Raw genomic sequence first — 22,455 nt, 5'->3', positions numbered from 1 at the left:
AAAATAAGCCAAAAACGACGCTGTTTAGAATAAGGCTTTGCTTTGGTGTTCCTATTCTATAGCTTTTAGATTCTGCATAAATTTTTTTTTTCTTTTAGCGTAATTTTTTTTAAAAAAAATATCGTTATGAAATATGTTTCGCATCAAACCTTAACATACATATACCTAAGTCACCCGATTACCAACAAAGTCAGCTCGTTCATCATTTAGCATATGTTTGCTTGTTACTGAATCTCATTTAAGCTCAATATATAAGAGCTATATGTATATATATTACGAAGAATTCTTTGAATGAAACAAAATATTCCGGGGAGATGGCTGCTGAGGAATTTTTCATTATTCTCCTGTTTCAAAATATCTTAAAGCAATTCTACACCACATTCTTGTTTTATTCTGGATAGCTTCGCTGAATATAAATTATCAATACAAGAAAAGGATACAGGACAATTCAATTTTCTCAAAATAATAACACAAGCTGGCATGCAATCAAAACATTCAACATGGTACACGTATTTGTGGGAGATGGAAGATTGCTAATCATCTCCATCATAGAAGATTAAGAAGTACTGCATTTCAATGGCACAACAGACACCGCAAGAAGCATCAACTGTCGAAGGCCGGTGATAACTTCATATTGATGCTCACCCCATCATCTGCACAATTAATGGCAACAATCATAGTATAAATTGTACAAGTTTCCACTTTCTGATTCACTACCAGTCACCGGAAATATCACTTGGTGGTTTCAGTAAACTCCTATCTACTGGTTGCTAGTTTAAGACGGTTCAATATGATTCGCAGCGCATTTGAAAGTGGAAAAACAAATCATTTATAACAAATTCTCACCTTGAAGATGTCCCCAAACATCCCTTGTAGGGGATTCCGACGCTGGACTCCATAAAACTTCTCCGCGATTTCATCTAGCAACTAAGCCATAACTTTAGAGTTAGGATCGATGCAAAATAATCTCCATGAGCCCAAGAACCAAAGAAATTGAACAATGCATAATCTCCTCAGCAAATGAATATGAAAAATCATCAGCTGATAGAGATATTTTGTTCCTGTAGCTGTCTAGGATGGCAAAACAAATGGCTAGACGAGTATTTCAAAAAAATTGGAACAGTAGTGTCTAGTAGTTACCTCATTAAATTCAGGTTCTCTAGCTAGACTTGATTTATAAGTCACTCTCAACATATTAAATAGAGGCAAAGCATCTCTCTGCAGCCTGCGTTGTATATTGAAATAGTTTATAATCCCTTTTAGCATTGTATATAGCATTGCATAAAACAAGCCAAAAGTTAAAGCTAGCTCCAAGAAAATGACTTCTGAACAAGAAATTTGAGACAGTCAGGTTTTTGTCATCAATAAGTATTAAAGGGGAGAAAATATGCGGCCTGATAAATTATTTTTGGATCATCTGGATATGTGAAAAACACTGAATAACAACAAGACTCGTAGATACAAGCAATTCTAAGCCTGAAATGAAGATTCATCCGATATCATTCCAAGGAAGAAAGAAGCATGGAAATTCTTTCACTTCTCTTCTTTCTTCACAAGAAACAAATTACAAATGAAGAAGATGCACATCAATCTTTTGACATTCTTTTGACATTCTGCGACTCAGATTACTCAAGATCCGATTATTATGTTATATCAAATTCAAACTTCCACTTTTCTTCATACAAAAATTCGGATAAACTCGTATACGCCAGGGGCCAGGGAGATATGAAATCCTCATCAACTCCAGACAGTTGGCAATTAGAATTTCATGTACCACAAACTTTCATGTCTAACTTGGTGTACCTCTTTCGCTTATGCAGAGTAGAGGTTCAAAACCACCAGGGATATGCCGGAATATTTTAGTAGAAAAACAAAGGGCACTCATCTCTCTAAAGTCACAATACTACACAGCTAAAAGAAAATTGAAAAGCAAACTTACGTGAGCAACAGATAAGTGATAAACTGAATCAAATCTGAAGAGGAAAAGTCCAGATCCAGTTGCTTTATTTCATTCCAGAGAATATTAGCATCTCTCAGGTTACCAATAGATAAATACCTACATGGTGAGGAAAAATTAGCATTCAGAAGCCATTAACAATCAGAGTTTGAAAAGGCAACATTGACTAACAAGGGGAAATATGAATATTTTACAATAATAGTAATATAACAGAAAATGCAACACTTGCTGAGACAGTGTTAGGAACGGGAAATAGAAAACAGATAGGAATGTGCCATGCATGTTCTTATATAAATTCAATCTTTTGCATAATTTTTTGGAGAAACCAGCAAGGCTTTATTAGGCACGCAAACAAATACAAGAAATAATGTGCAGTTCCCAAAATTATTGAGAGATTCTATAATTCATAATTTTACATTTGCACATCTAAGCTCTTTCAACATGGATAGGAGAATTGGATTAGAACAGGTAATCCTGATAAAATTTAAATTCCACTTTGCTTTAACCGCCTCAGAAAAAGAAGAAAAAGAACGAGTCAAGTAACCATAGTATACCAAAGCCTAATAGCACATTATATAGTATTGATATGGTTGATGCACAGAATTACTAACCCTATTCATACATATATTGTTCACTCAGTATTATTGAAGTTGAGCAGTGCCTTGCAGCATTACTAGCCCAAATGATTGTATCAAACAATAACCAGTTAAAAAAATTTCAAATGAGTTATAGCAATTCATAAAAGAGAGTGGGTGTTTGAAACAGACAGTCATTAGAGTTTTACGAGTAGGATCCCATATCAAAAAATAGATATAAATTACCAGCCATGAGGGTAGATTCCAAATTAGGGTATGTAATCAAAATTGTAGGCCCTATTAATCTCATTAGTTTTTAATCAATTGGGATAATAGGGAAGGTAAAGCTACCAGCAAACTTAATTCAATGTGCTTACATCAGAACTGCTCGTGCAATTGCTATATCATCTTCTCCTGTATAACACTGCATTATTGAAAATCATCAGTTAAATAAACTAAATTTTCGGCAAGGAGAAACGGATAACTGCCATTACATAGCAATCATCCATTGGATGATCAAATTCTGCCATAGTCAGCTATCATTCCTCAATCAATTAAACATCTTGTACTGTTATTGACTATTAAAGATGGAAAATTCTATAAACATATAAAATAGGAAGATTAATGTATCAAATTCCCTATAAGACATATACATCATTATATATAAACCCTCCCATACCCTACATTCGTAAAAGCTCCTTGTGCACTGGGTTAAAAAGAGTGCTAAATTATTCTAATCAATTTTTGCTCTCTTTGGAATTTAGAATGACATCATCAACTGAACTTGTAAATATTGTTACCCACAGGCACACATATATATGATAGTGTAACATAAGACTAAGACTAATTTATGACAGTGTAACATAAGACCAATTTGAAAATGAGACATACGACTAATTTGACAGCAAAACATAGTATAAATTTGTATAATACCACAGCCCCATAATAATGGACAAAATCAGGGGGAAACAAAAGAAATGAAAATGTTAAGGTAACAGGTATCATAAAAAAAGGGACCAACCTTGCCCAGAAAATTGAGTAAAGTAGAAGCAAACTTCTTTGGGTTGTCACCTCTGACAAAATGATATGATACTCTACCTATGTCCTGCACAATAGAAATACAGCAAGGTTCACCATGCCACTCAAATGTGAGAAAACAAAAGTACATAAGGATTGGGTTGGACATCTGAATTCCATCAGCATCATCAACATCAAAGCCTTATCACTAATATACGGGCTCTGGTACATGAAGCCATAAGAAAAGTCACCATTCATACAAGAACCTACATGAAAATTAGTTGGAATCCACAACAAGAATTCTCATTTGCCATCTGCTCCGCTCCACATACTGTATTAAATGTGAATATATACTATAAAAAGCAGAGTATCATAATCTCTCAAAGGCAAGTATTGTTGGCACCTGGAACTAAATACACTGCTCTCTGCTTGCACAAGTAGAAGAAGAGCAGGACTGCAGGAGTACGGAGGATACAGACCCAATGAAGTTAATCAAAGGGGAATACTGATAACAACTATTTTCCTTAATAAAAGCATAATACAAATAGTTTATTTGCACTATAGTGACTTTGGGTAGAAGCATCCAGAACAAGTGCACGAATCAAGAATGTGTAAGTTGCAGCGAGTTTTTTTTCCCATATATATTATTTATTTATTTCGCTAAGGATGTCAGTTCTATGTATTGACGCTGAATTTGTTTCTATTGGCAAAAACATACTCTGAATTATCAAGACCTTGAGCACATTCTAAAGAAATGACATTCATACATGATATAGTGACAAAGTCTAAAAGAACAGTACATTCCATAATGGTCAACGGCTAAATAAAAGACAGTAAGATCCTTCTCCATCAAAAGTCCTAATGCACTGGTACCAAAAATGACTCGCATATATCCTATTACATTTTTTTGAGCTAAGGCATCAAAAACAATAAAAGATAATAATCATTTTCTTGCCTTAAAATGTTAGATAAAGTAAATTTCATGAAACTAAATCAAGATAAAGCATGCAAAGAATTGTCAAGTGTATGTCCTCGGGGGAGAGCAAGAATTGAAAAATAAACATTTTCAGATCAAGCCTACCGACTCAGGAGATTGATAATAAAGGTATTCAGCTAGCATGACATGTAGTTTTGGAGATCCATTACTATGAGCCCCAAACTCTGCAGACCACCTGCATCAAAAGAAATGCATTGCAGTCAAAGCCAGTATATTGAATGCACCCAAGCACACTAATCCATTCACGAGTATTGTACATATATCCTCCGCCTTCCCTACAGTTTTCCAGTCAAAGACAATTTCTCCAAGCACATCTATCATCCATTGTTCCATAGTCATGTCAAACATTCAGAAGGGTGCACAGCAAAAGTTTCCCAGGCTTCAAAATCCATTATTAGAACACAACAAAAGTATGCTGATGGGAATTTTTTCATCCCATTGAAAAGTAAGGACCATAGAAATAAAAAAAAAAGGTTACGCTACATATTATGCAATTATCAAATGCAACTCAGTGATTCATGCATGTCCCGTGTAGTCTTCAAGTCATTATTGGGTGCAACTCAGAGATTAAAGTTTCAATGATAGACTAAATGATAAAGTAAAATACCACAAAATGGAAAATCTCAGCATTGCACCACAATTGCCCCAATGGCATGCGCATACAATAACACCAGCAAAATGATGGATTTTGAAGAATGATATTTTCCAAATAAATATGGAGCAAATAACTCTAGGGACCTTAACATCCACAGGAAAAGTAGACATAACCATGATTTAGGGAATAAAAATTATATTTTCCAAGAGCAAGAGAAATCCATCTCACTTAATTGCTGCTTTTAAGAACGATGCACAGCTGTCTACTCGTGTTTTTGCCTCCCCAAGGGCTTCAGAAAGTTTTTGGAGGTCATCGTCATCGCCCAGCAGCTGTGGCACAGGAACCTCAGGGAACATCTTGTAGATTTTCCTGACACGGTCTAACATGGATTTTTTGTCACGATCATGATATGAAACACAACCATACCAAGCAAAATTGGACAATTCAGATGTTCACAGAGAACCGTAGAATATACCCATAATCGAGTTAATGAAATTACCAAGCAACATTCAATGAGCATTTATAAGGACGTTACAACTGAAAATTTCAACCAAACAGAAATAATAAGCATTATAAATTACAATGCAGAGGTATGAACTGACCAAGGCTTTCATCATCATAAGGAAATTTCCCTTTGACAAGAGTCTCCACAAACAACACAGCGAGCTCTGCACCACAAATTACCTGGAACGTTTTTGCACCAAGTTGAAAAAAAAAAGTTTTAGAATATAAGGTGACAGATAGCTAGTGAATACCTTTGCAAAAGGAAAAGAAATTGATTAACTCCATATTATATTTCAGCATGCACAGCTCAGTACATGTCACAGTTTCACATAGTATACACTTAATGAATAGTTGACTACCAATCCAGATAACTCCAGAAATATGTAAGGCACAGCTTGTGGCCCACCTGACAACTGTAGATTACTGAACTTCTGGCCAACACATTCAAATCCCAGTTCATTCTCACAACAACAGTTTGCTTCTCTCTTGCTAATTAGATCAAACAGTGTGCCCTATATAAATATATATAAATATGCCAACCAAAAGCTTTGAACTCATGTCATTGCAATTTGTGAAAGAAAAAATTGGCAACAGGATCACATAGCTGCAAGCTTGATAGTTGATACCATGAATACGGAACTATCAGGTCTGCCAATCACCCAGTGTAAAAACATCCAATAAAAAATGAACAAGTTGTTATGCATTTACGAAGAATCAGTAGATATGATCGATTACCACTAAAATCACATCCTATCAGACGCAAACTGAAATGATTATAAGTTCAGAAAAAGAAGAAAAGGTAGCAAGAAAATTCCAAGTCAGTAATCCAATTACATTGCATCATAGAATGATAAACATCAGAAAAAATGACCTAGAAAGTAAACAAAAAACCTGGCCATGTTGCAACTGAAGGCATGACCCTGATTGGAGAATATCCAATGCTTCAGAATATCTCTTAGCTATTATATACCTGCATTGCAAATTTTGTCAGCAAACAAGCTGTCATTTCAAAACAAAAAAATTAATCTTTTAATGATGGTCATTTTATTCTGAAATTTGGGTGGGAGAATTCAAATCACTTCAGTTATATGCCAATTACATAGATTTGAGGATGCATAAATTTCAAAGATGCATACGTCTTTTTCAGATAAAAGCATAAGAACAATTAATCACCAATGTTTAGTTGAGTCTAGATAATCAATTACAGTATATCATTTTATAATCAAGTCATCATATTTTTGCTGGAAAGAAAATAAAAAGGAAAGTGAACCTACACATACTAAGATAATAGATATTTCAGCATAATCACCATTAAAATTACAGGGGGAAAAAGCCTTCTCATATTTGCAAGAGGGGATTCACATTATCCTCAGGCATATGCTTGTTGCGTAGACATTGGGTGCAGGCAAAATTTCAATTACATATCTTGCACAAATGTAAGCATAACAATAATTAGTCACCTAAATTCATTTCACTCTGGAGAAGCAATTTTGAAATTTTCATTGTAATCAAACCATCATCTTTTGATGGCTCGATAGAGAATTTGATGAGCAAATGACCTTTTTTCCGTGTTTCAGAGTACTAGAAAATGAGAAATACTTGATAAGATCAATTTCGGGAATGTGGAATGTAATAGCAATTCGAATGTGGAAAAGAAAAGGTTGAAAATTTCAAGTCAATGCCTAACGGACCCAAATTACACAAAAGTTTAGAAACAACAGTTACTGTACCGAGCACTGATAGACTTGTACATCTGTTGAGCCCCATAGTAATTGCCATCATTCACAACCTTCTCTAATTTCTCTATATTCTGCACCAGAAAGCTTAATCAATGTAACCCAAATAGAGACTTATACTTTAATTGATAAAACCACAAGTACAGCTGAAACCCACAAACATAAACTCAACAAAGTTTAATCCGGACAAGGTTTACTGGTATACTTCACATTGTGCATGTCTCAAGTTCAAAATTTGTTTAGCTGACAAGAATAATACCTAGGCGAATTTATAATATTCAGATAACAATTTTCATAAAGAATTTGATAACGATATTATAGCTTATTAGAGGATTCGATAACTATTTTCGAGTTTCCATTCTCCATGAAACCAGAAAATCACACTGATTCACTTTGAGAAGAGAAAATACAAACTGAGAAACAGAACCAATGTTTCGACAACAATACCTTTTCAATTTCCTCTGTAATTCATAAAAATAAAGTACGAAACAGAGTAGAAAAATCAAAATCAATATTTTGCATGCGTTCCCTAATTTCTCATCAACCAAACTCAAGGAAATCCTTAAACCCTAAAAAACCAATTGAGGGATCGTACCTCCTGTGCCGGAGGTAGAGTGGCTCTTTTGATTCTCTCGCGCAACATAATTCTTCTCTACTTTATCAAAATCCGGGAGATCTGGTCGTATCAGGCGATCAGGTAACGACGGGAGAAGGCAACTTTTCTTAAGAAGCATGTTTACAAACGGTTCAAGTCTTTGCAGCTGTTGGATCGCAATATACAATCTCATCCGTTTATTTTACTATCCGGCCCACTCCCTTATACGCTAACTACAACGCCGTTTATTCATAGCTTATACGCTAGCGACGACGCTGTACCAAACAAGGCGACCAAAGTTAAAATGCTGAAATCGCTCGTCTCTTCTCTGCGGCTCCGGTCACTGCACCGCATCTGACCTCGATTGAATGCGATAAAGTCAATGAAATTCTGCGACAGCACAAACACAAGTGTTTCAGCTCAATCATATACCTTTCACTGTTAAAGCCAATCACCATTCAATTGTTCTCACAAGTCACAATTCACAATTCAAGCACACAATATAAAAGATAAATGGTATTGTTAGATCACTTTTTTCACTCAGCCTAACATCTAATTCGGAGAACTTGGTGGGCGTAACTCTCAAGTCGTCCTAATACCACATAACACGTTGACGACATGTACACCCGCAGTATGCTGTCGACAGATAAAACTAAAGGTTCATTTGGAAGAGGTTTTTTAGAAGCATTTATACTATTTGTTAGTATAAATGTTAGTTGTCATCCAAACACCATTTTTTGTGCACATATGCCGAGACATTTTCATTAACATTTTATACTACTTTTACAATGTTATTTATATGAAGCATTTCCCTAGCATTTGTGTGAGAATTGTCTATTTTGTCCCCATTAAATCTATTTATTCCCATTATACACCTACGATTGTCAATTATTAATTAATTAATTAATTGTATTCATTGAAATTATTATTTAATTATGTTAGATAAAATAATTATCTTTATTTTATTTTAATTATTTATCTTTATTTTATAGATTAATTTTTATTTTTAAGTACATTTATATGTCTATATTACAACTAAAATACATAATACCTTTCCAAGTATGCGTGAATAGTGTTATTAATAAAATCATTCTCATTTAATTAATAAATAATTTATTAATTATTTTATAATTTATTACTATCTTCAAATAATTTAAATACATTTATTTATTTTATAAAATTTGTATGTTTGGATACAACTATACAACTAAAATGTATGTTACTCCTGCGCGTAATTTATCGAATATGCTACACAGAACAAATGTTAACAGTAAAAGTTCAGCCAAACACCTATCCAGCATTCAAGCAACATATCGGCTACTAAAATTGTCCAACATTTCTGCTACCACCATTTCTGCTGGCATATATGCTACTTTATAAATGCTCTACCAAACTAGCCCTAAGTCAAGACCAATGAGGATAGAGGCCCAGAAATATGACAAATTTATGAAATCAAGATTCCACGAAGAAATATCTTAATTATTTGATTCGTCGGACACTTTATACCCTAAGTCTAAAGAAAACCAACTAGATTATCCCCCGTGATTGTAATTGTAATGTATTGTTAGATAACATTGTCCATGTCTACCATGTGTTTTGTCAAGTTTGTTTTGGATCAAAACAAAAAGGGCTAAAATTCATAAGAGTCAAAACTGATAACACTACAAAACCGGTATATTTGTGGCACGTATGCAACACAATCCCACGTAGCACCCTGTGTCTCTCCTGTCCATGACACCTGCACTTCACTTGGTTTATTTTTTGGGTGCCATTTATTGTTTGTTGGAGGCTTTTAAGGATCTATCTTTCTAAAATTAGAACAAGTTCCTCCGAACCCTCTGTGATCGATCAATTCTACCATCATCATCCACAACAACAACAACAAGAAGAAAGAAGGAGCATTTGAAATGGGTTCAGAGACTTTTCTAGAGGTGCTATTGGCAATACTCCTACCACCTGTTGGTGTCTTCCTGCGTTATGGCTGTGGGGTAAATATCCCTTTCACTACTTTTTTTTATAATTTTTCATGTGTTTTTAGGGATGTTTTTCTTTTAATGAGTCCAAGCTACGATGGAGAGAGATAAAACTGGCCAACTGGGTACATATATCCTTTATGGATCAGGGTATGAGGAGGACATAAAAGGGTAGACAACTTTCGAGCACAAGGCTCCTCGCTGCAGTAAACATGTGACATTTAGGTTGCATTCCTGTAACCCTATCACTGGGTCACATGAACATGTCTTGGAAGGATATATATGTGTGTGTGTGATTTTGTGTTATTTGAACAATTGACATCTAATTTGGGTATTTTGTTTTTGTTTTGTTTTTAAATTGTTGGAAAATGCAGGTGGAGTTCTGGATAGATTTGCTGCTGACAATATTGGGGTATATACCTGGGATCATATATGCAATTTATGTACTGGTGGTTTAGTATTAAGAATCCTGATAACAATTTTTGTAATTTGGAGTCAAATTAAGGATTTGTTTGTTCTTTGTTTATGCCAATCTAACCAGTTTTCTTCCTCTCCAACCAATCTTTAATTTCTCATGATGTGTGTTGGAATTTTGAGTACCTGCTATTTTGTTTCTAAGATCATAATCATACACACAACTAGTACACTGATGGCCTGATTCATGAAAAGGAACACAAATCATGTCAAATCCCATCAAAACTTATTATATCTGGGGAAAGGATACTAGTGAAAAGGGTTCTCATCAGATCTTATGCTACTTCTCCCAGTAGTGAAGCCAAAATAGCATTCTTTACAATCTGCAACCGACTGTTTGCATTTTCAGGATATGAAATGCACATATAACTCAAAAATGAAGCTGCTGGATTTGACTTGGCCTGCAAATTTTCACTTTTCCAGCAAAGAAAATGTCAAAACATGGTGCATGATATTCATAATCTAAGCAAGACAGGACCATCACGAGGATCTGTTATATAACACTCTTCTTGTCACCGAGGAAGGAGACTGTCCGAGAAAGATGAAGATACAGGAGGAGCAAGGCATTTCTTAGATATAGCTGGGCAAATTTGGGAAGAACCCTCCTCACCCTTTCGCTCTGTCCCCAAATCCTTGCTTAAGTCAATGGCCCGTATATGTCTACTCAAGTCTTCGACTTGATTTTCCAAGGGAATTTTATTCTCCTTGTCACTATCATGGGCCACTTCAGGCTCTTTTGAAGATTGTTTGCTGGACCTATGGCAGACTTGTCCCTCACTTGCTCTGCCAATCTTATTCCTCTTCCTTGACACAATGGTTCCCTTTCTTTCAATCTCACAAGTAGCTCCTACACCATGAGTCTTCAAGCAATCTCTGCTGCTCAAAACACGAAATTCATTAACTGCACCATGTGCAGGCCTGATAATTGAAGGACATGAACCAGGCTTCATATTCCGAACTGAAGATCCAAATAATTGATGTTTTCCAGATCTTGTTCTACTGGAATCTCCATTGAGGTTACCAGTACGATTTTCAGTTCTATAACTTCGAATACTGGGGTGGAACTTGCGATGTTCTTTCAAGTCTAAGGCAGTATATTGTTCCTGCCAAGAAAAGATCTTTCTTCAGACAACTAGAGACTTTCTTGATGAAGTATGTTTATCAAATTCTACTTGATGGAATAAAGTATGATATAACTCACCTCGTCAAAAAATCCAATTTTTGGGGTTGGCTTCCGAAGGCATGAAGGTTTGGCATTTGGTAAACCTTCATTGTTGAAAAGAGGCAATCCACAAGGATTAGTATCCAGTCTTGCAGAAGAATCAACGGATTTTCGTTTGGCTGATGTTGATGATGATGATTCTGATGACCATCCGTCACGGGAGGTAGCAGATGATATAGAGGGGCAAGACATAGGCGTGGATAATGCATGATTTGGGAGACTAGAACCTAACAAGCCACTTCTGTTCCTGGCAGAACTTAATGGAGTTCTAGAGTTTGAACCGGAAACCGCAAGTCTGGAATTAACTTTTCTTCTCATAGAGTTTGATTGAGCTTTATCATTGGAATTGGGTGAGGGACTTGTAAATACTGCATAATTATCTGTGGCAGTTGGCGAAACCATAGAAGGTGATTTAGGAAATACAGTTGAACTAGCAGTCACAGCAGGTGAGTCCTCCAAGCAAGGTTTCTTTGAGACACTCATACATTCCCCTGCAACAGTCAGAAGTTCAATGCAAATGAACATTCCTAACCACTGAAACAAACTGGCAGCAGAGGGAAACTTGTCCTAAAAACTGAAATATTTACCTGCTGAGCTTTTGGATTTAGTTTCCCTTTTCAATCGGTTTGCACAGAAGTAAGGCCAGCTGGTGGAAGTTGTAAGTGGTGAGGTGGTACGGCCTCCTGCTTTTGGAGGCCTCAGAGATGTCAAAATGTTTGATTCTCCAGTTTGTGTATCAAGCTTTGTCTAATCATAGAGTGTAACTAATGTCAATTTAAGAATACCGAAAAAAAAAGGGAGTGCCCATTGTGCCCACCAAAGCATCAATTAAATGAAGAAGGGCAGCGGCTGAAGTATATCAGTAGTTGCTAATGGTTTCAGCTGTTGCCATTACGATCCAAGCAACTCAGATGATGCATAGATGAGCTAACAAAGTAGTGAAACTATTGAAATACTGTTTCATGAATTTATCAACTAATACGTACCTGTCCTCGTGGGGGAAGAGGAGCCTCCTTTGAAATGTCCGATCCTCGTGTCCTAATACCCTGCCTTCTGGAAGGTTGCATTGGTTTCACCTGAAATCGTTAGATAAACTTCAATCTTCGAGGGGCGAGAAGCATTGTTAATATTGATCATGAGAAGAACATACCCTTACTTGAGAGGAAGTATGTGATAGTTTTGGAGCTGGAAGAAAATAATTCCATCAACAACATAGAGGATTATATGCACAAGGTAGAAAAACAGAAAGAGATGCACATAAACTTTGCTCTAAATATAAAATATCAGCAGAACGAACGAAAGGAAAAGCAAAAGAAAAGAAAAACTCAATGGAAACACGTATGATAATATGAAGGTGCAATTTGTAGTGAACACTATACATGCCTGTTCTTCCAATTTCAAACTCAGAATCGAACTTTCGGAGACTTTACCTGCTTGATGCATCGATGCCCTCAAATCACCAAATAGATCAATCTCAAGGCTGGATAGAGAAAAGCCATCGCTGTCTATGGTGGAGTTCGAGTCAGGAGATCTACAAACTTCTTTGATACCAGGAAGATGGTGAGAATCACATTTCCTAAACCCTCTATTCACCAAAGACAACTCTTCTTGATCCAGAACCCCTAAACGTGCCAATAATAAAATAGTACTCAACCTGAACTTCATGGAATTTCATTCTACTGAACACATAAAGAATTTCACATAATGAGACGTATGCACAAAAAACATAATACCAGCACTAGTAAAGAAGGCACTATCCCAAGCCAAACTTCTACGTGCATTGGACCCGCCAATTGTTCTTAAATTCTCTTTTTCTGAGGAATCGAGAGGTAATGAATTTTTCTCCGTGAAGTTCAGAGTCTCAAACAACTCTTCAGGATCCAGAACTCCTGAAGCATCCATGAGTTTCTTCAAGTTTTCTATTTCACACAACATACGCACAACAAAATATTGGTTTTGTCACACAAATTAAGGATACCTGGACTGGTGAAAAAGGCACTGTCCCAAGCCATGCTCTTACGCAGATTACAAATGGCATCGGATGATAAAGATTCATCTTGGATTTGCCAATTCGTGCCCACGGCATTATTCATACACCGAGAATTCTCATTCTCCATCACTGGAAAACAATCAAGCTTCGTTCTTTTCTCTGAAACTTCCGCCAAACACAGTGAAGATTTACAAAATACCTAATAAAAATTGACCCGTCCAATCCAAGAAACAAAACACATTTTTCTCTTCTTGATAAGCACAAAATAATCTTTAAAGACGCACTATTTCCATCTGGGTGCTTCCGAAACAATGAAAAACACAGCGAGCATTTTGACAAACAACTCGTAAACACAAAACCAAGGAGAAAAATATCTATCAGAGACAAACCAACAAACAAAAAGTTGACAATAAAATAGACCATACGCGATGATTCTAGCAGTGAATGAATTAATCCAACAATCAACAAGAAACGCGAAAGTTAATCTTTGGCACTTTAGTTTCTCACTTCGCAAAATCAAATACAAAGTTGATGAGAGAGGGAGAGAGGAGAGATACCCATAATTGAAAAATTATCGTCAATCAACTCTCGTTTACAAGTTCCGCTTCAAATTCGGATGCTGTTCTTGAACAACTGTAAATATATAGAAGTTACGTGAAAATACAGAGAGGGAGGTTGAGAGGGAAATTTTGAATTTCGAGGAAAACCGAAATACTACGATTAATTAAGTGCGATTACGAGGGATAATCACAAACGTCCGTTACCCAATACTGCAATTATTTATAAATAAGAATATATGTCCATAATTATGTCATTTAATAATTTTTCCAATTCATGGACTAAGGGTGGCAAAACTCTGTCCGGTTCGGATGACTGAATTTATCCGATCCGAATTAAATCAAGTTTGGACATAAATTATATGTTCGAAATCTAAGTTCAAATATAAATTTTTTGTCCGGTTTAAAATATGATTAGGGTTCAAACACATAAATATTGTCTGAATTTCTTGTCCGAATCCTAACCAAAATTATATTATTATCTGATTTACTTGTCTGGATTTAAACTATCTGAGTTTAGTCAATTACATACGTCCGAAATTCAATCTAGGGTAGGGTCCGGACATATAAATATTTCATAAAACACATGTTGTTGACCGACCTGGAACCAAATTTTTACCATCCCTAGATAGGAGCTCTAGGGATGATAACCAAATGCATCATCTCTGGAGATATACTAGTCCCTTGACATGATTCATTATCGAAAGGTCTCAGCTTGGCAGACCAGTGCAATGTTTACAGCTTCAGAGTATTAATCATATGGTACAAAATCTAAACAAGAGAAAAAAAAAAGTAATTAAATAAACAACACCAAAATTATCATGAAGAATTGCAAGAACAGGAGCTAATGTGCAGCCTAAATGATGCAGATAATGAGAAAATTAATTGCACATTACACGGCAAACCTCAAGACAAATGCAGTACTCGAAAAATGTCACTAACCCTCCCTGCCCTGCCCTGCCCTGCCTAAATAACTGGAATGTAGTTGCTAATGCTTGCAAAGGCTCAATCGATAAACCCGAAGCATTCTCCTCTATTGTATTACAATATATACACATTCAAACCCATAAAATAAAGAGGCAGAAGGATGATCTCCATTATGATAAATGGGTGTCACAATTTCATAACTTAATCTTAGTACCCGTTGAGGATGGTAAAGATGCTAGGGATGATTATTCCGCAATAATCCCATCAGTTAGGAGGGTAGTCTTCATTTTTTGGCGGCCGTGAATACAATCTATATCGATGCCGCACAAAAATTTATCATGTGTTTACCTAGCCCGCGTAATCTTTTTTTCTAGCACTCGCTTTGTTCCTTTAAGAAATATAGGTGGTGTTACATGATAACTTTTTATTGGATCTTCACGTTGTGAACCATGTGTTTACCTGACCCTCATGATCTTTTTTTTTTTATAATGATAGTCACTCAATTACTTCGATTGTTTATCGAACCTTCGAGAGATTTTCATTAACTTGTAATGGTATATTTGAGCTTATTATGTAGCAATAAGGATAATGTGTATCCTCTTGATTATCCATTGGCCATGTAACACTGATTTGAAACCTCAGTTTTGCATCATCACAGTTCACGTGGGTATATACCGTGTTGTTCATCTGTGACCAAAAATGGCGTCACGGGATGGGAAAGAATGTGAGTGGCACTCCATGCATTGCTTATAGGGTGCAAAGAATGTCACTTATTCGTTGAGTGGACATTACCACGAAATCTGCAAATGTCATGACACACCCCTTCTGCGAGCTACAAATCAACAGGCTCGGCTGAAGCTCGGACTGTGTTCATTCAGGAAAGTAAACAACCAGGCTTAAACGTATTTTCAAGCTCAGCAAATAAACAACCCAAACTCAAACTTCTTCATGAAGAAGTTATATTCATGAACAAGTTCGTTTGTGGTTCAAGAACAAGCTCAGTTTAAGTGCTTGGAAAATACTCGTTTAACATTTGTGAACAAACTTCTTCAACTGCAAAAACACACATTTTATTGAACTTATACCTTTGATAAACGTTTTCATGAACATGCTCATTATTAACTCAACAAACACTCATGAACATTAGCTGAACCAAACTCGGTCAAAGCTCAAGCTCCTTATTTAAACGAGCTGAACTTTAACATAAAATCTCATGCTCGGACTAGCCATAAAACATATGAGCTTGAAAAAGGCAAAACGCCGCTTGCTTGGGTCATTTGCAGTCCTACTTCCAAGTCCCTTAAAAGGATGTAAAAAACTAAAGGGAAAAAAAAAGGTTCTCTTCGGAATGATAAGTGTGGTGTAGTAAATAGAACCACACTTGGGAGCTAAAATTTTGCCATAAAAAATCGAGGTATAAACTCAAATGCGTCAATCATTATATAATTTCTTCGAGTACATATTCAATTAAGGGGAATGAATATACAGAGCCTACAAAGACCCAATTAAAACTGCACTATTGAACAAGGACAATAAATAATTCAGAAATTTGACTCCAAAAAAATAAAGATTAAAAACCCCAAAACATATAGCATTTCAGACCAAAGCCAAATAAATCCGCATGAAACTTAGTATTAGAGCTGAAACTAAATAAGAGACCTGGGACTTCATAAAATTGGCAAAAGCACAGTTAGAGCCTGCTCACTCATTGCCATGCATGGAAGGAACGATCATATGCTGTCCTTGTGCCTGCTAGATTTCAAGAAACCCAGGCCGTTAGAATTCAGATATGATATAAATATAAATATATATATATATATTATATTTCACTGTTCACAAGCAGATATAATCCACTAAGAATGCAGCAGACTGCCAAATGAAGCCATGCCATTAAATCCTAACTAATTTGCATGAATATAATGAGAGAGATTCATTCCTTAAAAGTAGTATACATTAAAAGAAAGGTTCGCAAGACAACATGCTATTTACAAAGGCCAGTCAGAACACTATAATTCTGTAATCAGTCAGAAAACTATAATTCTCATTACAGGTACTCTAGTAACATGTGCCATCATTATTATTGTGCTAAAGGTTCATCTTGCATATATTGGGGTGACCTTACAAGAAATGTCTACCAAGTGAAGTAACATTTGTCTCAATTGTATCTGTTAATTGTCCAATATAGACAATAGGGTCCGCCCAAATATTCAGAAGGAGAAATGTCTCCCATGAAAATGTTGCACATATTTTATTTTAAATTTTACTAATAAAAAAAAAGAATTTGATAAACCTTTGTACAAGGAAGCATATGCAAGTACACCCAAAGAAAAATAAAATAGAATGTAGAAACAAAGAACCAAAAATCAATAAGTAAAAGCCTTCAAGAAACTAATTAAAGTTTCAAGATATATACAGCTTTATGCTTGCATCACAGAGCATTTTCTAGGATTTAAAGCTGTGGCCTCAGATAAATAAAAGACCCATGCAAAGCACCCACATTATCTCCTCAGTTATTATCAACAAAATACATTCACATTTGGGAAGGTTAGTTTCTACTTTAATTATAAATAGATAGAGGAAATTAATAAATGTTGGAAACATATTCGTTCCAGTTTTGTACTTTTGTTGGCATGGTTAAAGGTGGGAAGCAGCCACAAGGTGGTCACCCTAGTGAACTAGGCACAATTCTGATAACCCCAATTAAATACATTAGAGATGGAAAAACAAATTCCGAAACGAGAAATTATGGAAAAAAAAATTCTGAAAGGAGAAATTAGGAGTTATCATGCAGGCCATATGATTTTCGAAGAGAAAGAATTGCATTGAATGGTGCCAAGGGGGAGCAGTATAATACAATCAGTTAAAAGTGGTAAGGTACTACGTCAATGTAGATACTGAAATATAAGGTGCAAAGAAATTTCTTTCTATTTGTCCCACCAAATATATAGCCATGATATTTAAAAGTCAAAAATTGAAAAGAATAAGATATGGGAAAAAGCGAATTTTATAATACTGGAAGAAATGAGAGGAAACAGTGTTACTGTTTAGTAAAAATTAGAAAAAAGATCCTCCTTATTTGGAAAATGGAGACGAATCATTTCAACTATGAAACAGTACATAGTTATTAGATTGTGTACTGTGGAACTACCAATTTTCTCATTTTGGGATCTTCTCATGTTATATCTCATATTATATCGTGAATTGAAAGTTCTTTTATATAGCAAAGAACATGCTTTAAAGAATTATAAAAACCTCTAAATAAGAAAACTATGTTGACATTTTGAATGGGACAGATTTTTGTGAGTTATATTCGAAAGACATAACAACCAACAATGGAGGGAAGTAATCTTAAGGTAGGCATTCTAAAGGGAAATTGCTTGACTTTCAGAATGCTATAAACCAGTAGTAGGTGTCTAGTATGTGCCTATGTGGACCGCTTATTTGGATTGTATCGTGTAAATAGGTGTATCGACACAAAATTTATGACTTCTAATAATTATTGTATGAAATGCATCAGGTATTGTAAAAATTCTTGATAACTATGGAACTGGAAACCAAAAGAAAAAGGAACCACACATGTGCGTGTACACACACTTATTGATCCAGAAGAAAAAGAAAAAAAAAAACCTCCCCATTCAGTCAAGAATAATAAAAGCAAAGTTACCCTTTCTCCAGCAAAGCAAAAAAGAATAAGTCAAATAAGGAGCTGGATTTTTTTTTATAAAAAATGTGTGCATGAGTGTGAATGTGCAAGCTCACAATACAGACACAAATCTTCTTCATTAAACTTACCAAAAAAACCAACACAAAAGAGATCTTTTCCATGGAAGGAAATAGAGATGATAAAGAATGAAACATGACAAGCAAAAATTTCGGCAGGGGAGAGAGCATAAAAGGAATGCAAGTCTCTGGGCACGCTATGACTAAAAGAAGCACATCCTAGAAGTTCTATAGTCTCTGGGCTCAATAATTTTCTTTACAAATAATCTTGAACAAGGGAGGGCTCGGCTTGGTCTTTTATACCTAACTCAAAGGAAGCTAATTTTGTCACCAAAATGCTTGTTTCCCTTTCCTCAGAATTCCACGACGCTAGAAGGCAAAAATATGCACTCCCCTTTAATATGTTACATTCTAGGTATTCCAAGAAATTTATACGAAAAGGGGAGAAAAGAAGATCAAAATATTTTTTTTTTGCTGCTATGCAGGTTCTTGCTGCTTAAGATCACAGATTACCGGAAGCATTGCCTTTTGAAGCTAATGAGAACCAGAGCACTTTGAGCAACTTAAGATGAATGACAATGACTGATTGCCCAAATTTAATTGTTCTACTAATTTCTTGCTAGCAACTAAACATCCAACACGCTTCAAAAATTATATTAGAAAAAGAACCGAGTAAACCTAAAGTTCCTAATTTGAGTAATTTCACTCTTCAAAACAAAAAATTAGCAATATCCTAAAATCTACAATATAAATTTACTGTGAGATTGTCAAAGCCAAGCACAATAATATCAATGGAGTCCCGCACGACTTCGACACAACTTCAGAATCCAACAATCATTATATCATGTTTTTTAAAGATGCATGAATCTGCAGAAAAAGGATAGCAATTTGATTGGTTGAGTCTTACATATTCTAGCTATAAAAACAAGTGCACAAAGCAGCTGGCTCATAGATAGGGAGATAGACTATAGATGTTGACGCATGTCATCTCAGATCCATAGAAATTCGGGTTCTTTATTTAAATCTGCCCATTATATGTACTTGGATCCCTTTTAAATGATGAACTCCAGCAGGTAGATAAACACAAATATAACACAATTGAGCAAAGAGGGCTATAAAAAAATTACCACCAACTGCAATGGTATCTGTAAAAAAAAAAAAAAAAACTGCAATGTTATGGTGCTTCCAAAGAATGGAAACATCGCTAGACAACAAAGCTGGTCATAGATACCCCTGATTATTCAAGAATTGAAAGGGCTCGGTCCTTCCGATATGGAGATAATTATAAAAGAAACCACAATGTTTCTTAAAAAGGAGCAATATAACCCATTATTAGAATAGGGTGTGGATGTATGTGTTCTCAAATGAGTGAGAGAGCTTACATAGTTCATTGACCCCTGAAGAGCATACTGCCACGTTCATTAACAACCAATGCATAAAAAAAATGATTAGTCAACAACTTTGTTTTATCGAAAGATCACTGAAACAAAAGGATAGGATGAATGATGGCACATAATTATAACTAGAAAACACTCACCTGTTGATTTTGAACAGGCATTGCACCAGCTGAATCCCTCTTAGTAGATCCATCTCCACCCCTAGCTGATCCCTTGGTGTCACCCTGTCGAGGTTAGCAATTTTTATGAGAAATGTTATAAACTTTTAGAAGAAAACAAAGGATAATTTAGTTATGTCAATAAAATAAATATTAAAGAAGTAAATACTCAGTGTGAGGAAAATCAGTGAATTTACCTCCAACTGCACAAAATGACAACCCAGCAGATCAATATATGGTGGCCAACCAAAAGCAAAAACAAAAAGCAGTTAGATTAAAAATAAGAAATATGCATCCAATCAAGATATAATACAGAAAATGATTACAAGTAGAGTCCATGATCTTTTTGGTAAATCACTCTACTCAAACGCACAAAAGTACGGACGAAAATAAGAAAACATGACAGCCACATATTGCTGACTTTATTTGAATGCAAAATTAACAATATATATAAAATGAGACTATAAGAAGAACTAAAAAGTTGATTAGTTGGGCACATGAAACGTGTAAATTTTTTTCCCAGTAAAGCAGATGAAAATCCAACATTTAAAACTAAAGCAGCAATGTAAAAGATACATAAACAATGAAACCAACGGAAACGAAGACAAAACAGATAGCCAAAAGCGCAAGATCAATTACCTCCCTGTACCTAGCTAGGTACACCTTAAGTGGCTCAATATACTCCTCAAAACCCAATGTTGCCATTGCCCACAATAAATCATCCCCATTTATTGTCTTTCTCTTCTCTTTCTGGCACTTGTCACTAGCCCTGCAACGTAAGAGGAAAAAAAAAAGAGTCAAGAGTTTCGAGGATAGAGTACCCTCATTCAGTCTCACAAAAAAAACCAAAACAAAAACTACTCGAAAGTCTAACAAAATCACATTCCAAGGAACAGAAAAGCTCCTCTGCATAGACATCGTTGAATTTGTGACGCAAAAACCGTTTCCACTACAGAAAAACTCAAAACCAAAGCACTCAATACAATTAGGAAAAAAAAACGTTCCTAACCATACACAAATCAAAATTCAAACACGCTAATTTATGGGGAAATAATCTCAAACAGCAATAGAATAAGTCGAGTCTGGCTTACTCGCTAGTTATGAAGCTGATGAACTCTGAGACACATTCCTGCACTGTGTCCTTTGCATCCTTGGCGATCTTTCCATTTGCTGGCAAAGCCTTCTTCATGATCCGGCTTATGTTCGCAATCGGAAGGTACCTGTCCTGCTCACGCACCCCTGAGTGCGGGCTCTGCTCACCCCCACTTTCGTGGCTCCCTCCAGCCGGACTTGTTGGCCCATCCGCCATCTCACCCAAACCCTATATCCCGTGATTTAAATATCAGAAGAAACCCATCATAGCAAAAAACTGGAAAATTCTATTAAAAGACCTAAAATCACAGGCACTCATATTTCAATCTTATGTAACCAAAAAACAAAAATAAATTCAGAACGCAATTTGAATCCCAAAATAAACAGAAATTTAAACGTGATATCAAGGATTCAGGACCGGGATCAAATTCGACTTATATACAGTTAAAACACCAGATCAGTAACAAAAATCATAAAAATATAAATAATTTTTTTTTTTAAAAAAAGGTTATCCATGAAAACAATAAAATTCTTTTAAGCACCTTTTTTTCCCGTGGAAGATCTTGTTGTCAATGGATTAAGCATCACAGAAAACACATATAATCTTTTACATATATCAGCGTACAGCCAAACAACAGCATAGTAAGGATCGGAATTTAAAACCCTAGATTTCTGAATAGAACATCAAAGAGAAAAGAAAGTGAAGAGAAGATGAGTTACCTGTATATATCGAGAGATACCGGTTTTGTATTTGGCGCGCGGAGAAGAAATAAGAGAGAGAGCGAGCGAATGGGATTGGTGGAATTGTTTTTGTTGAGGGAGACGATCTGACGATGGAGAAGAAGAGAGCAAAAGAGAACAAAGAGAGGTAGGCGTGATTTGAGAGATCAGAGATTGGTAGTCATGTCTTTTCGACTTTAAGCCTATCAACACCGTTGGTTGGTTTTGGCTCATTAATGGGTCCCATAC

At 35.6% G+C, this 22,455-nt stretch overlaps 4 protein-coding genes across 6 annotated transcripts; 1 reads left to right on the top strand and 3 right to left on the bottom strand.

Annotated features, from left to right (window-relative positions):
• Positions 1-304: 304 nt before the first annotated feature.
• On the bottom strand, positions 305-8,134 carry LOC120006259 (Golgi to ER traffic protein 4 homolog). 2 transcript variants are annotated; one of them, XM_038856232.1, is made up of 12 exons: positions 7,977-8,134; positions 7,376-7,455; positions 6,537-6,615; positions 5,744-5,825; positions 5,370-5,520; positions 4,631-4,721; positions 3,554-3,637; positions 2,910-2,956; positions 1,940-2,056; positions 1,141-1,225; positions 847-927; positions 305-653 (listed from the first exon to the last, which is right to left on the bottom strand). In XM_038856232.1, exons 1-12 carry the CDS (start codon positions 8,022-8,024, stop codon positions 642-644), a joined length of 957 nt encoding a protein of 318 aa, XP_038712160.1. In that variant the 5' UTR covers positions 8,025-8,134; the 3' UTR covers positions 305-641. The 2 variants fall into 2 exon arrangements, with proteins under 2 accessions (XP_038712160.1, XP_038712159.1); XM_038856231.1 differs by lacking the exon at positions 305-653 and having other exon boundaries at positions 811-927.
• A 1,715-nt stretch (positions 8,135-9,849) lies between these two features.
• On the top strand, positions 9,850-10,502 carry LOC120006683 (salt stress-induced hydrophobic peptide ESI3-like). The gene is made up of 2 exons (XM_038856816.1): positions 9,850-9,964; positions 10,324-10,502. Exons 1-2 carry the CDS (start codon positions 9,884-9,886, stop codon positions 10,405-10,407), a joined length of 165 nt encoding a protein of 54 aa, XP_038712744.1. The 5' UTR covers positions 9,850-9,883; the 3' UTR covers positions 10,408-10,502.
• A 160-nt stretch (positions 10,503-10,662) lies between these two features.
• Positions 10,663-14,350, bottom strand: LOC120005247. The gene is made up of 8 exons (XM_038854775.1): positions 13,624-14,350; positions 13,379-13,534; positions 13,076-13,267; positions 12,796-12,830; positions 12,632-12,721; positions 12,233-12,392; positions 11,625-12,136; positions 10,663-11,526 (listed from the first exon to the last, which is right to left on the bottom strand). The coding sequence occupies exons 1-8, from the start codon at positions 13,760-13,762 to the stop codon at positions 10,936-10,938; spliced, it is 1,875 nt and encodes a 624-aa protein (XP_038710703.1). The 5' UTR covers positions 13,763-14,350; the 3' UTR covers positions 10,663-10,935.
• A 2,178-nt stretch (positions 14,351-16,528) lies between these two features.
• Positions 16,529-22,455, bottom strand: LOC120005254 (nuclear transcription factor Y subunit B-1-like). 2 transcript variants are annotated; one of them, XM_038854789.1, is made up of 7 exons: positions 22,207-22,455; positions 21,486-21,715; positions 21,034-21,163; positions 20,592-20,597; positions 20,377-20,460; positions 20,222-20,248; positions 16,529-16,871 (listed from the first exon to the last, which is right to left on the bottom strand). In XM_038854789.1, the coding sequence occupies exons 1-7, from the start codon at positions 22,438-22,440 to the stop codon at positions 16,821-16,823; spliced, it is 762 nt and encodes a 253-aa protein (XP_038710717.1). In that variant the 5' UTR covers positions 22,441-22,455; the 3' UTR covers positions 16,529-16,820. The 2 variants fall into 2 exon arrangements, with proteins under 2 accessions (XP_038710717.1, XP_038710718.1); XM_038854790.1 differs by having other exon boundaries at positions 16,529-16,868.

Source organism: Tripterygium wilfordii, chromosome 9 (genome assembly GCF_013401445.1).
Source record: "Tripterygium wilfordii isolate XIE 37 chromosome 9, ASM1340144v1, whole genome shotgun sequence".
Classification (NCBI taxonomy): Eukaryota; Viridiplantae; Streptophyta; class Magnoliopsida; order Celastrales; family Celastraceae; genus Tripterygium; species Tripterygium wilfordii.
The sequence above is the reverse complement of the archived record's forward strand: the minus strand, read 5'-3'. Positions and strand labels throughout refer to the sequence as shown.